General features: G+C 34.9%; 1 protein-coding gene across 4 annotated transcripts in view; it reads right to left on the reverse strand.

Moving 5' to 3' along the window:
• The window catches only part of FAF1 (Fas associated factor 1), a 449,320-nt gene that overhangs the window by 73,111 nt on the left and 360,505 nt on the right, over positions 1 to 15,704 (reverse strand). For all 4 annotated transcript variants that reach the window (XM_077779702.1, XM_077779703.1, XM_077779704.1 and 1 more), the window contains one exon: positions 13,028 to 13,116. In XM_077779702.1, the coding sequence (XP_077635828.1) occupies positions 13,028 to 13,116 (89 nt within the window). The remainder of the gene's footprint in view (positions 1 to 13,027; positions 13,117 to 15,704) is intronic.

The raw sequence follows: 15,704 nt of genomic DNA on the forward strand, positions 1-15,704 counted from the left end.
CTGAGGGTAGAAACTGTGTCTCCCAGTGCAGCTTGGTACATGGCAGGTACTGAAAGAATTTGTGTTGTATTAAAACACAGAGCAAGTATTTTACCAGCTAACCTATATTCAGTAATTAAAGAGAAAGCATATGAATGGGGAATGGGTAGTTCCTCCAGCTTGGAGTAAGGGAGTGAGGGGGCAGGTATGTGTTAGTTCCTTTTTTGACAGAAGGCTGTCATTTTGAGGAGCAAATATGAAAGGGCTCTTAGGCATATAAAGGGCTGTTCTCCATGGTTGACTGGTTCTGACTTTCAAAGAGAAATTCTGTAGTTCGGTCTCCTAGTAAAGAGTAATTAGATAGCTATAGCTATACATTTAAATTTACATTTGGATTAAAAAGTTGTATAGAAGCTTTCACCCCTTCCCAAATAAGAGATGTTCACAAACACTTTAGGTTGCGCGCAAAGCTGAGATTTTCTATTGCTTTGCATGAATAAACTAGTTTCAGACTACAAAGTACATGTTCTTTGTCTCAATTACATTTGGAATATACGCAGTGAATAGATTTCATAGGTTATATTCTTTGCATTTTACATAGTTATTCTAGTTCATCTTTTCCTAAGGATAAATCTTTTTACAACTGCTAAAATAGTAAAATAAAATATATACAAATGTTTATAAGAGCTTTATGAAAAAGAATTTAAGGAATCATTTTTTTCTAGGATAAAATTTTTTTTTTTTAAAGAAAAATGTGTGGGTCGCCTGGGTGGCTCGGTTGGTTAAGCATCCAACTTCAGCTCAGGTCATGATCTCACGGTTTGTAGGTTCGAGTCCCATGTCGGGCTCTGTGCTGACAGCCAGCTCAGAGCCTGGAGCCTGCTTCTAATTCTGTGTCTCCCTCTCTCTCTCTGATCTTCCCCTTCTCGCGCTGTCTCTATCTCTCTCTCAAAAATAAGTAAAACATTAAAAATTTAAAACAAAAAAAGAAAAAAGTGCAAATTGGTGCAGCTACTATGGAAAACAGTATGGAGGTTCCTCAAAAAAATTAAAAATAGAACTACCATATGATCCAGCAATTCCACTTCTGGGTATCTGAAGTGGAATCACTTCAGATTTTATCTGAAGAAAACAAAAATAGTAACTCAAAACCACGTATGTGCTCTCATGTTCACTGCAGCATTATTTACAAAAGCCAAGATACAGAAACCAGCCAAGTGTCCACTAATGGATGAATAAAGAAAATGGAGTATAAATATGCAACGGAACACTACTCAGCCATAAAAAGGAATGAAATCTTGCCATTTGTGATGACATGGATGGATCTTGAGGGCAATATGTTAAGCGAAATAAGTCAGACAGAGAAAGACAAATACTGTGTGATCTCACTTACATGTAGAATCCAAACAGGCAAACAAAAAAACCAAGGCCATACATACAAAGAAAAGACTGGTGGTTGCCAGAGGTGGGGTTGGCTGAAATGAGTAAAGGTAGTCAAAAGATACAAATTTCCAGTTATAAAATAAATAAGCCATGGGGATGTACTATATAGAATAGCAACTGTAGTTAATAATACTGTACTGCATATTTGAAAGTTACAAAAACCCTAAAAGTTATCATTACGCACAAAAAGTTCTATTATTATGTATGGTGAAGGATGTTAAGTAGACTTATTGTGCTGATCATTTCACAACGTATACATCTATCAAATCATTATGTTCTACAACTAAAGCTAATATAATGTTGTATGTCAATTATACCTCAATTTAAAAAAAGGAGAAACAAAAAGCTATACTTAAAAACAAAAGGCTCTAATTCGAAAGCCTTTGAAAATCTTTTCCCCAACATCTACACAGCTACTGGATATCCTATTATAAGAGAAATATTTAATTTCAATTATGAGAAAATAACATTAAAAGGAGAAAAAATACCAAAAGGCTTGATTCTGTGAAGTGATTTTGGGCAAACAACTTATATAACTCTCAATTTCTTCAACTATAGAATGAAATTAAGATTAACTGATTTCTAAAGTTCCTTTCAGCTCAGCCTAGAGTAAAAATAATGGCAAGAGATAATATTTATTTATACACTTCTTATTAAATGCTAGATACTAGTACCTACTTTACACATATTATCTTATTTAATCTTCCAAACATGCATATCAGGGTAAACACAATTATCATCCCATTTTATACAAGAAGAGACTGAAAACCAGGAACATGCATTTTAAACAGACTCCTCAGGTTACAGTGATGTTAGCAGCCACTGTATCATACTTTTGGGAACTGCTATTCCAATGGCTGCAGTTTATACTGATAAAGTTAGCGCAATCCCAACTGCTATATATAAAATAAGATTACCCTGACTCCCAATTTGTATCTGGCTTGAGAAAGTCATTTAATGGTCTGTGCCAGTTTCCTTTTCTGTAAAATGGGTATAATAATACCTATCTTGAAGAATTTATAGAAGGAATGCAAATGGCCTATGCCTAAGAGCAGGGACTCAATAAACGTTAGCAATTATCATAGGCAATCAAATAACATTAATAATACAATAAAAAAGAACAATAAAAGAACTATAAATTTTTGCCGAAGCCCATTTTATAGTTACTTCTATGGGCTGTTAATTTTCCTTGCTTTTAATTTTATTTTTTAAGTAAACATACTACAGCATGGATTATTTTTGGTATATAGTTCTAGAAGTTTTAACATGTATAGATTCATGTAACCACCACCAAAATACAATACAGAAAACTTCCACTGTCCCCCCAAAAAAAATCACTGGTGCCAATCCTTTGTAGTCATATTTTCTCCTGAGTCCTAACTCCTAACAACCACTGATTGGTTCCCCATTCTTATGGTTTTATCTTTTCAAAAATATCATATAATGGAATTATATAGTATGTAACCTTTAAAGAATCACTTCTTATACTAAGCATAATGCCTTTTGAGTACATTCAAGTTGTTGTACATATCAATAGTTTGTTCCTTTTTATTGTGGAGTAGTATTCCATTGTATGGATAGAACACAGTGTTGTTTATCCATTCACCCACTTAAGGTGAACTGAAGGATAATGAAGGACATTAGAACTGTTTCCAGCTTTGGCAATTATGAATAGAGCTTTTATGAACACTCATGTACAGGTTTTGATGTGAACATTAGTTTTCACTTTTTTAGAGTTAATATCTAGGCTGTATGTTAAGCGTATGGTCAACTTTTGAGGAAAGGTCAAACTTTTTTTGAGTGACTGAACCATTTTGTATTCCCATCAACAAATAAATAAGAGTTTAAGTTGTTCTCCACCAGGCATCTTAGTATTCTCTCTTCTAATTCGAGGGTAATAAGCATTCTTAGTCCAAGACTCCAAAGGTGTGCAAAGCTGTGATGAATATTTTAGTATATAAGCAGTGAATTACTTCAATAAAACAATGCTGTACAGCCAAGAATTACAAAAGCAAATCCTCTACTAAAATTGTTTTCTCTAGTGTGCCAAAATTTTCTCTAGGATATTTTCCTATACGGGTTCCAGACATTAAAACACACTAACATAAACATACGTATACACACCTCTAACAGTAACAAAACTTTAGAAGTGTGCAGAATCATTTTTTCTTTGCTTTAACTAATTTTGGTATGCTTTATGGTAAAAATGGTCTGCAAAGACAAGTATTAATAGGAAATGGGATATACATGCTTACTGTTGAACTGAAATATCTAATCTGAGATTAGAATCTTTCTGCCTAATTTATCAAATAGTTCCCACTTAATTATAAAATGGGTCTCTTGTGGCTGATGTAGTCTTCCAATCTAGCCAACTGTTAGAAAAGTATCCTTGTTTCTTCTAGAAGACACTTCTTCAGAAGTCTACTTACTATAATGCTATATAATGTTGTTGTTTCTCCCTGGTGAGGTCTTTCTTTCTAACTCTGATAAGCAGATTTAACACCCTACATATATCTCCATCTGGGGAATTATATCATTATACTGGAATCCTCTATATGCATGTCACTGAATACCTAAGGACTGTATCATCCTTGTAACCATTAGTGCTTAGCACAATGCGGGCATATATCAGGTCCTTAATAAAAATGTGTTGGTTTAGGGGTCAAAGAAATGAATTAACGGTGGTTTATCTGGTAAACATCTATATATCATCCTTTAAGACTTAAATGTTTCCTCCTCTAAGATGTCTTCTTTGTGTCATCTCTGTACTTTGCGCTTATTGCCACTGCTATGTTTTCATACTATATTGCAACTACCTGTTTGTTGGCATGACAGCTAATTAGATACAGTGCTTAGTGGGAGAGAAAAATTCACAAAGAATATGCCTGTCTCTAAAGATAAGGATTTAGGTAGTATCATATTTAAGACATGAAAAGTTTTTTCTGCCTCTTTTTAAGGGATTTGCCTTAAGAGAGTTTCAGTTAACATTTTCTTTGGATGCCTGTCACGTTTATTATATTGGGAAGGTTTCAACAGCTACTTGAGAACCCTTTAGAAGAAGTAAAAGGTTTTAATTTTTATTTGGACTTACTTTTGAAACAATGGTACACAAAATAAAATACAATACCTAGATATACCCCTCTGCCCAAGCTAGGTAATATCACAAAACTGAGAAAATAAACATACTTTGTTAGACTCTACTTTTACTAAAAACAAAAAGTGGACAGGTTGGGCCAGCTGTTTAATAATGACTGCCTCTACAGTAATAAATGTTGACAGCCCAAATAAAAAAAGAATGCATTACTGAGATATCATCAATTGTGTTCTGTCATTACAAGGCAGCTCCACCCAGTCTAAGCTTGTCAAAAAGTGTTACTGTAATCCATGAAGAAGCCTCTACACCTCAGGCAAAGGAAGGAAAAAATGTGAAGGGCTGGCTCAGCAGGTGTGTTGAATTGTAATGCCAAAATTGAGTCATAAATCTCTTTACATTAGTTTCATATAAAACAAATATTAACTTCTACTCTGAAGTGTCAAGCATGGCTGGACAGATCCATCAGCAGGCACTTTAAGAGCAACAAATGTAAATAAACAGGGTGTGGATATAACTTTTTAACAGTGAGCATTATTCCATGCATAAGAGTAGACAGTTATGACAAACTTTCTTATTCTACTCAAGTGAATATGGTATTTGGGAATCTAGCAATGTCTGACCTACCCTGATAGGGTAGCCCTATAGATATAATCAGCCCACTCTGATTCTTTCTAATTTTTATAAGAACACTGCTTCAGTTTATCCTTCAAATCTTTAATGTAAATGTAACTTAGCTTTACAAGGGATCATGATGCAGGAAAAGGACAGAAGTATGTATTCTGGTTTTGACACAGTTGTGTGACTTTGGACAAACTTTTTGTAAGTATTACATGCCTCTATTTTCTCTTCAATAAAATGTGGATAATACTATTTCACAAGGTTATGATGAAAACTGAAAGTGATTATTTTCAGAAAGAATCTAACAGTGCTCGGAACTAGCAGATATTCAACACATTTACTTTTTTTTTAAAGGTAGTTTACCTGACACCCTTGCTTCTCTAAGGGATAAAAGTTTGGAATTTAATACAGAGTAATAAACTGCTCAGGGTTAAAGCCCATGAGAGCAGGGCTGGAATCTTTTCCACTCTATGTCAGTTTCCAATAGTTTCCAGCAAGTACTGACCCCAAGAATCAAGAACTTCTCATGATGCCATTTTTACTTCTCAGCACTCAAAACTACTGAACATGGGTTTGGTTAGTGTGTTTTTGTTTTTAATGGTAAAATATACATAACATAAAAAATTATTTTAAGTGTACGATTTAGTGGCATTAAGTACGTTCAGTGTTGTGCAAACTGTTACACTATTCCCATAACATTTTCATCACCTCACACAGAAACTTCATATCCATTAAGCAGTAACTCCCCAACCTACCTCACACCTCCAGTCTGCAGTAAGCTCTAATCTATTTGCTGTTCTTATAAATTTGTCTATTCAAGATATAAAAGTAGAATGATACGGTATTTGGCTGTTTGCATCTGGCATCTTTCATTTCAGCGTCTTCAGGGCTCATCCATGTTACAGCATGTATCACTACTTCAATCTGTATTATAGTTGAATAACATTCTTTGTATGGATACAACACACTTTTTAATCCATTCATCTGCTGATGGACATTTGGACTGTCTCCATCTTTTGGTTATTGTGAATAATGATGCAATGAACATTTATGAACAAGTATCTGAGTTCCTGTTTTTAACTTTTGGGTATTTATACCTGGAAGTGGACTGTCGAGTAACGTGGTAATTCTATATTTAACTTTTTGAGGAACTTCCAAACTGTTTTTCCAAAGCGTATGCACCACTTTACATTCCAATCAGCAATGTATGAGGCTTTTAATTTCTCTAAATCCTTGTATTAATTTCTATTCGTTTCTATTTTAGCCATTCAGTTACGTGAAGTGGTATCTCCTTGTGGTTTTGATTTGCATCTCCTTAATGACTTAAGCGCCTTTTCTTTTTTTTTTTTAATTTTTTTTTTTAATGTTTTATTTATTTTTAGGAGAGAGAGAGAGACAGCGTGAGCAGGGGAGGGTCAGAGAGAGAGGGGGTCACAGGCTGAAACAGGCTCCAGGCTCCGAGCTGGCAGTCAGCACAGAGCCCGACGCGGGGCCCGAGCCCAAGAACCGCGAGATCATGACCTAAGCGAAAGCCGGACGCTTAACTGACTAAGCCACCCAGGCGCCCCTAAGCGCCTTTTTTTATGCTTACGCCATTTGAATATCTTCTTCAGAGAAATGTCTATTCAAGTTCCTTGCCCAATTTTGAATTGTGCTGTTTGGCTTTTGTTGTTCAGTTGTGGGAATTCGTTATATATTCTGGATATTAAACCCTTTTTATATATGATTTGCAAATATTTTCCTCCATTCTGTGGGTTGTCTTTTCACTCTCAATAGTGTTCTTTGAAGCATAAAAGTTTTTAATTTTCTACAAGTGTTTATTTAAATTCCAGCCAGTTAACATACAATGCAATATTAGTTGCAGGCATAGAATTTAGTGATTCATCACTTACAACACTCGGTGTTCATCCCAAGTGCCTACCTTAATACCCATCATCTATTGAACCCATCTCCCCTCTAGTAACCATCAGTTTGTTCTCTACAGTTAAGAGTCTTGTTTCATGGTCTGCCTCTCTCCCTCTCTCTCTCTTTCTTTTTTTTTTACCCCTATGTTCATTTGTTTTGTAAAACATATGGTTAAATCATATGATATTTGTCTTTCTCTGACTGACTTATTTAGCTTGGCATACTACTCTCTAGCTCCACCCATGTCACTGCAAATGTCAAGATTTTATTCATTTTTGTGACTGGGTAATATTCCATTGTATCTATATATCACATCTTTATCCATTCATCAGTCAATGAACATTTGGGTTCTTTCCATAATTTGGCTATTATTGAAAACAAGAGAAGAGAAATAACAACCAACACCAAAGAAATACAATTAAAAGACAATATCATGAAAAATTATTTGGCAACAAACTGGGACAACCTAGAAGAAATGGATAAATTCCTAGGAACATATAAACTACCAAAACTGAAATTGGGAGAAATAGAAAACTTGACAGACTGATAACTAGCAAAGAAATGAAATCTGTAATCAAAAATCTCCCAACAAATAAAAGTCCAGAGCCAGATGGCTTCAGAGGGGAATTCTGCCAAACATTTAATGAAGAGTTAATATCTACTCTTCTCAAACTATTTCAAAATATAGAAATGGAAGGAAAACTTCCAAATTCATTTTATGAGGTTAGCATTACTGTGATACCAAAACCAGACAAAGACTCCACTAAAAAACATAACTATAGGCCAATATTCCTGATGAACATGGATGCAAAAATTCTCAGTAAAATACTACCAAACTGAATCCACAATACATGAATAGAATCCTACCACGATCAAGTGGGATTTATTCCCGGCCTGCAAGGTGGTTCACTATTCACAAATTAATCAACATGATACACCACATTAATAAAAGAAAGGATAAGAATCATACGATCCTCTCAAAAGATGCAAAAAAAAATTTGACAAGTTGAACATCCATTCATGATAAAAACCTTCAACAAAGTATGGTTAGAGGGAACATACCTCAATATAATAAAGACTATATAGGAAAAACCCACAGCTAATATCATCCTCAATTGAGAGCTTTACCTCTATGGTCAGGAATAAGGCAGGGATATCCACCCTCACCACTTCTATTTAGCATAGTACAGGAAGTTCTAGCCACAGCAATCAGACAATAAAAAGAAAATATATCCAAACTGGCAAGGAAGAAGTGAAACTTACACTATTTGCTGAAAACCTGAAAGATTCCACCAAAAAGCTGCTAGGACCGATGGCACGCGTTCATAAAGTCACAGAATATCATTTTATGTTGATTAAATTTCAATAATAAAAAAGAAGAGTTCAGTGAAACTAAGAGCTGAGTTTTTTAAAAGATAAACAAAATTGACAAGCCTTTAGACAGACTCACCAAGAAAAAAAAAGAGGGCTCATATAAATAAAATCAGAAATGAAAGAGATATTACAATTGACAGTACAGAAATACAAAAAGGATTGTAAGAGATTACTATGAACAATTACATTCCAGTATGCAAATAAATTAGATCATTTAGAAGAAATGGATAAATTCCTTGTGGGGTGCCTGGGTGGCTTGGCTCCATCAGTTAAATGTCCAACTCTTGGTTTAGGCTCAAGTCATGATCTCACAGTCTGCAGGACTGAGTCCTGCGCTGGGCTCTATGCTCATAGTACAGAGCCTGCTTGGGATTTTTTCTCCCTCTCTCTGTGCCCCTTCCCCACTTTCTCTTTCTTTATCAAAATAAACTTAAAAAAAAAATATTCCTTGCAACATACAACCTGCCAACACTGAATCAGTAAGAAATAGAAAAATCTGGAAGGAAGTAATCCCTGCACCTATGAGGATTCTAAATAAATAAATTAAATGTTGAATGGATGAACAAAGGAATAAAATAATAAACAGATTAGGAACGAAGTATCATAAACTCTTTGTAATCGGGGTTTCTGGATAACTCATGGCTAAAGAAAACAGGGCATATGAAAATAATTGAATCTATTTACATGCTAGCAAGTATCTATTGTTTGGAACCAGGTTGTAAGTAAAAATAGATTTTTAGATGTGGCTACTATGACGGAGTGATATTTATTTTCCTTCTCATCCCTTCATGGTCAATAAGTCTACAATGCAGCAAAGTACCTTTCTGTCTCCAGGACTGAGCCTGGTGCTATATACTTGATAGATGCTCAGTAAACACTTAAAAAACAAACTAAATCATTACTGAAAATATCTGTGAATAAAACTATAAGCAGTTCTGCCAAAACAAGAGGCTTATATAATGCATACTTCTTGATTATACACAATGGAATATTACTCAGCCATCAAAAAGAACAAAATCTTGCCAGTTCCAACAATGTGGGTAGAGTTAGAGTATCTTCTGCTATCTAAGCAAAGTCAGTCAGAGAAAGACAATACCATTTGATTCCACTCATGGAATTTAAGACAGAAAACAGATGAACATAGGGGAAGGGAAGAAAAAATAAGATATAAACAGAGAGGGAGGCAAACCATAAGAGACTCTTAAATATAGAGAACAAACTGAGGGTTGCTGGAGGGGAGATTGGTGGGAAAATGGGTGATGGGCATTAAAGAGGGCACTTGTGGTGGTGAGTACTGGGTGTTGTATGTAAGTGATGAATCACTAAATTCTACTCCTGAAACCAATACTACACTATATGTCAATAACTAACTTGAATAAGATCTTGGAAGAAAAAGAAAAGAAAACAGAACAATTAGTGATACAAAGGTTAGTGCATTCTAGGCCATTAAAGAATGATTCAGAAAATGAATGTTTGGATTTGGTTTTTTTTAAAATAAAAGCTTTGTATAGTATAGGCATCTCTGGTTGCACTAATACAATGGAATCAGTAAAGTAATGGATGCAATGGAACCAAAGTTAAGTTTACATAATTTCAGGCCTAGGAAGCCGTCCCCCATCTCTGTTCCTGAATTTGATTATAATTGCAAGCTTAAGATAAAGCCTTACTTGAAATTTTTTCGAAGAGTAAAAGCAAATTTGCAATTATAAGGGACAGTGTTTCTTGTCACATACTCAGCAGGACCAAATCATTTATGATCTATGCATAGTCCAAAACAAGTCTTTCAACCTAAGGAACTCTACTTATGAAGTGAACGATAACTTCCATGAAGACACTTTAAAAACAAAGAGAAATCCTTACCTCTTACAGTTAAATTTCAATAAAAATTTCAATTATATGGAGCCCTGGATTTTTCCTGTAACCCTCATATTAAATTTTGTGCTCAGTATTAAAGGAATTAAAGTCAATTTCTTTACCAATGAATAATGAAGAACACAAATTAAGATGAAAGAATGAACTGGGAATATGCATGCAAATATTGTGCATTCATATTATTATACAGCATAATCTGTAAATCTAGTACTAATGAGACTCAAGATTTAAATGGCTGAAGAATGTGTTTAGTGACTTATTGTCAATCAATGCCTCTATTCCAGGATAAATGTAATAAAAAACGACAACATACCTATTATTACAAATTCCTAAGTAAGTACAGTACTTCATTATTTCAAATGTCATTGTCAATTTATAGAGTAACAGATAAACATCTTTCCATCATATACCTGATTACCTTTTCTTTAGAGTAAATGAAACACTAACTATTAAGGAAAATTACAAACATCATTTTTCCAGCAATAAAAGAAACCTAATGTGTATTAAAACTCAAAACCAGTTACAGCACTCCAAAATTTCATATTTGTTAATTAGTGCTAATTTGTTAATCAGATTTTATACCACTGTAATCAAGAATTTTTTTCAACTAACTTTTTTTAAAAAAAAATTTTTTTTTTAATGTTTTATTTATTTCTAGGAGAGAGAGAGACAGCGTGAGCAGGGGAGGGTCAGAGAGAGAGGGAGTCACAGACTGAAACAGGCTCCAGGCTCTGAGCTGGCAGTCAGCACAGAGCCCGACGCGGGGCCCGAACCCACGAACCGCAAGATCATGACCTAAGCGAAAGTCGGATGCTTAACTGACTAAGCCACCCCAGGCGCCCCTCAACTAACTTTTTTTTTAATGTTTATTTGAGAGAGAGAGAGACAGAGAGAGAGACAGAGAGAGAGAAAGAGAGAGAGAGAATGGGGGAGGGGCAGAGAAAGAGGGAGACAAAGAATCAGAAGCAGGCTCCAGGCTCCAAGCTGTCAGCACAGAGCCCGATGCAGGGCTTGAACTCACAGACTGTAAGATCATGCCCTGAGCTGAAGGTGAACGCTTAATCAACTGAGCCACCCAGGTGCCCCATCAGCTAACACTATTTCATGTGAATTCTGCCAAGTATTCATTTATTCAATCATTTAACAAACATTTGTTGAGTGCCTACTTCATCCTACATACACTGTTAGGGGATACAACTATAAATGTGAATATGACCCAACTCTTGCCCTTAACAAATTCACAGTCTAAAAGAAGAAAGAGACAAGCAAATAAGGTAAAATACAATAGTTCTACTTTTATTAAAACTGTCTACATGTTTCCATTTGTAATAGCTAATTGATATTGTATTGAAAGTACACCCTATAGCTGGAAACTTTTCATCATTGCTCAGAAATCAAACTTCCTATTTGTCTATGAAAAATTTTTTTTCAATTAAAAATATAAGGAAGGGTAATTTAAAAAGTACCTTGAAATAAGCATCTCAAATTAACAAATGTTAGCATGTGTTTTGTACTTTACTTTTAAGCTGTTTTCCAAACCCAGAAATTTTTTGACTGATAAAGCAATAATGATTACTTGAGATTATTATAGGTCCTACTAGCCATGTGATCTTGGGCAAATGAACTTAATTAACGCTTTTGATCTTTAGTATTCTCATCTGAAAAGTGAAGACAAATAGTACCAATCTGTACTAGATTATCTCTCATTTGCTCCTCAGTATTCACAATTCACCTAGCTTTCTGCTCAGGGAAGTTCTCTTGCCTTTCAGTTTCTGGTTGGGTTAGGTCAGTAGGAGGTACTAGCAGGAGATCAGAGCTTGGAAGGAAAGTAAAGCTATTCCCTGGTTTCCAACCTACCAGGCCACCAAGGGCTATATCCCTCTACCAGATATAGTCCTCTCGATATACCACCTTCTCCAAGGCCTTTAGGCCTAGGGGTGGTAATGGCTCCTTTTTGCCCTAGAGTTTGTACTATCTATTGCTAATTTCCATAAGCCCTGTCCATACCTTTATAAATAGTTCTTTTATTAAACTGTTCTCAAATAAACAAGTTTGAAAGCTATGTGTTTTCTGCCAGAACTCCATGTGACTCATATACAACCTCATGGGGTTGTTTTGAGACCACATGAGATAATAAATATAAAGTGCTTAGCTCAGTGCTTAGCACATTATAAATATTCAGTAAGTAGTGACTACTATTGTTATTATCAATATTGCTGTTATTATTACTTTATTTGAGGTTCCATCCTCATGCCATTTATACCAACTGAATATACTTAGGAGACTGAAAAATTCAGAATTCTGGAGATCTTTTACTAATTCTCACAGTGCTTCAAAAATATGTTCCAATGTAAAATCTGTTTACTCGTAATCAATCTCAATATTTAAAAAGAGTAAAAGGATCTTGAAAGTGAGTGAAAAAAAAAATCACACAGTGCACAGGATTTCCTGGACTCTCGTTTCTTTTGTAAATATGCTTTGGAATTCATTTCCTGCAAATTGACCTGTCACCACTCCAAATCTAGCAAAGTATAAATGTCCATAAAGTTAAACAAATTGTTGGGTCTTAGGTCATGAAAAGAATGGACTGAAAGGTCAACTCAATGGTATAAAAGTCCTTGGTTCATCTGGAAATGCATCTTCATCATCCTTATTTATCAATCACGACATAGGCAAGCAGCTCCATTTGACAAATTATCCCATGAAAATCCTATTAAAGGTCTACTTAACCTTTCATCTTACCTCATCCTTTATATCTTCCTGTTGTTGGGCCGTGAAGATCTCCATTGCAGCCATGAGTCTCATCATTAACTCATCCACTGTTGTGTTACCTAGCAACACATTGAGATTGCCAAATTTCACGTTATTAAAGTTATAAAATGGAAAGCCGTTCTAGAGTTAATCAGTAAGGAGTAACTAAAGCCTAATAAAACTTACAATACTATGATGCTAATATCTAGTTAAAATACTGTCACATTTTCATTGAAAAGTTTCATATGTTCAATGTGAAAGAGTAAAGCAGTATATAGGCAGCTGAAATTTCAAATATAGTAGATCTGAGGAAACCACCTCTTAATGAGAAAGATTTTAAGCACTATGAAGAATGGTTAAGTCATGAGGATCAGAAACTCTTTCAAGTTAGAAAAACTCATGTACTTAAAGATACTAGCAACAACTACCATTTGTTTATATGCTAGTAATTAGGCTAAATACTACTACTACTACTACTACTACTACTACTACTACACACACACACCCACACACACTCATTTAACCTGTACAACAATTCTTTGAAGGTATCATTATGATTTTGACTTTGAGAGCTCAAGTAGCCTGTGCAATTAAGATCAAGCTGATTAAGTGGTGGGGCCAGGGTTTGAAATCAAATGAGTCCGACTCAAAAACCTTTTCTCTTTGCCACCTCAATACACTATTTATTTAGAATTATCTCTTATAACTAATTATCTCTTATCACTCTTTGGTGAAGCAAACGTTAATTCATTTTTTGAAAAATTAAAAAAAAAGAGTTCTTTTCTTACCCAATTGATATTTTTCCCCTTCAGCTGCTTTTAAATGACTATACTATAAACTTTATGAGAGTACTTATTTATTTTATTTTTTTAAAGTTTTAATTTTAATTCCAGTTAGTTAATATACAGTGTTATATTAATTAATTTATATGAGAGTATTTAAATATTTGATTTCCTTTTGGAGCACCTGGGTTGCTCAGTTGATTGAGCATCAGACTTCAGCTCAGGTCAGGATCTCATGGTTCATGGGTTTGAGTGCCATGTGAGGCTTTGTGCTGACAGCAGAGCCTGCTTTAGATTCTCTGTCTCCATCTCTCTCTGCCCCTCCTCTGCTTGCACTCTCTCTCAAAAACAACTAGTAAAAAATTAAAAAAAAAATAAAAGCTTAATTTTCCTTAATGCTATTTTATTCCCTGCCCAATGCCATAACAAAAGTACAGCACATAAAGCACATATATGCCATTTCTCGAAAGCACTGTCCTGTTACTTGCTTTGGATATATGTGCAAGAGAGAAATCCATAAGGATACATAAAGATTTGGCAATTCTTCTTTTCTTTCAAAACTATAGGCAAAAGTGCCCATCTTTCTCCAGGGCTTGAGAAGGGTCTTCTTGTGTCACTGATGAAACAGGACAACAAAGAACAAGCATCCTTGCTGGTGTTATTCTAGAGCAGAGCTAGACTAACATGACCTTTCAATGGTCCTTTTCTCTATTTTCCTTATGACCAATGGCAGCAGGTTAGGGAGCATCTGTGGTCCTTAGTAAAAGAAACAATCTATATCAGTCACATCAACATTAGTCTCTCTCCCTCTCTCTTTTTAAATAGTTTATTGTCAAGTTGGTTTCCAATATAACACCCAGTGCTCATCCNGCACTAGTCTCTCAATAAATAACAAATATTATCTTGGTGTGATGCCATGGTACTGAGAAAGCAGAGCTGGTTTTATAGTTACAGTTCTAACCTAGCGCCACTACTTAAAAACTATATGTTCTAGTATCTAGAACTGCCTAGCATGTGACAAGGGCTTAATAACTATTCACTTAGTAAGTGAGTAAATAAGTGACTGACTATAGCTCTCTGAGTATCAACTTCCTTATCAGCAGAGTGAAGATAACAATGAACACAGAATATACACAATCACTGGTAGTTTATTAAAAATAGATACAACAAGTGGAAAAAGTTTAGGAGAATCTTCAATGGAGATTTTGATACTGCGCAAATCTTTGAGTTTCCCTTTCTTATTTGAAGACTGTAGTGACTAAGACTCAGAGCACAGGATATGAGTTCTTATGTTTCTTTATTTATTTTGAATGAGAGAGGGAGAGAGAATATCTCAAGCAGGTTCTGGGAGGTCAGGCCAAAGCCTGATGCGGGCTCAATCCCACAAACTGTGACCTGAGTTGAAATCAAGAATCAGACACTTAACTGAGTGAGCGACCCAGGTGCCTTGGGATAGGAGCTCTTAATGGAGGGTACCAGAGAGGTGATTACATAATGGCCAGTATGTAATCAGGCTTTTTCAGGCTTAAGCCTGCTTGTCAACTATGCTTCAGATCTAACTGTAAGGATTCACTGCCAAACTGGAGAAAATGTACCAATTAATGCAGTTTTGAACAAGTTTTTTTCTTTATACCCTATTGTAGTGGTTATAAAACTTTTGCTTTCAGAACTCATTTATATCCTTAACAACTACTGAGATTCCCAAATAATTTTTATGTGGGTTATTGTTATCAACATTTATTGTGTTAGAAATTAAATTTTAAATACTTAAAGCATATTTATCATTCATTTAAAAGTAACATTAATAAACCCATTACATGTTAATATAAGTACCACATTTTTATGAAAAATGGTTCTATGTTCCAAATGAGAAAGCTTAGCAAGAA

This window comes from Crocuta crocuta, unplaced genomic scaffold, assembly GCF_008692635.1.
Source record: "Crocuta crocuta isolate KB4526 unplaced genomic scaffold, BGI_CrCroc_1.0 scaffold168, whole genome shotgun sequence".
Lineage (NCBI taxonomy): Eukaryota > Metazoa > Chordata > Mammalia > Carnivora > Hyaenidae > Crocuta > Crocuta crocuta.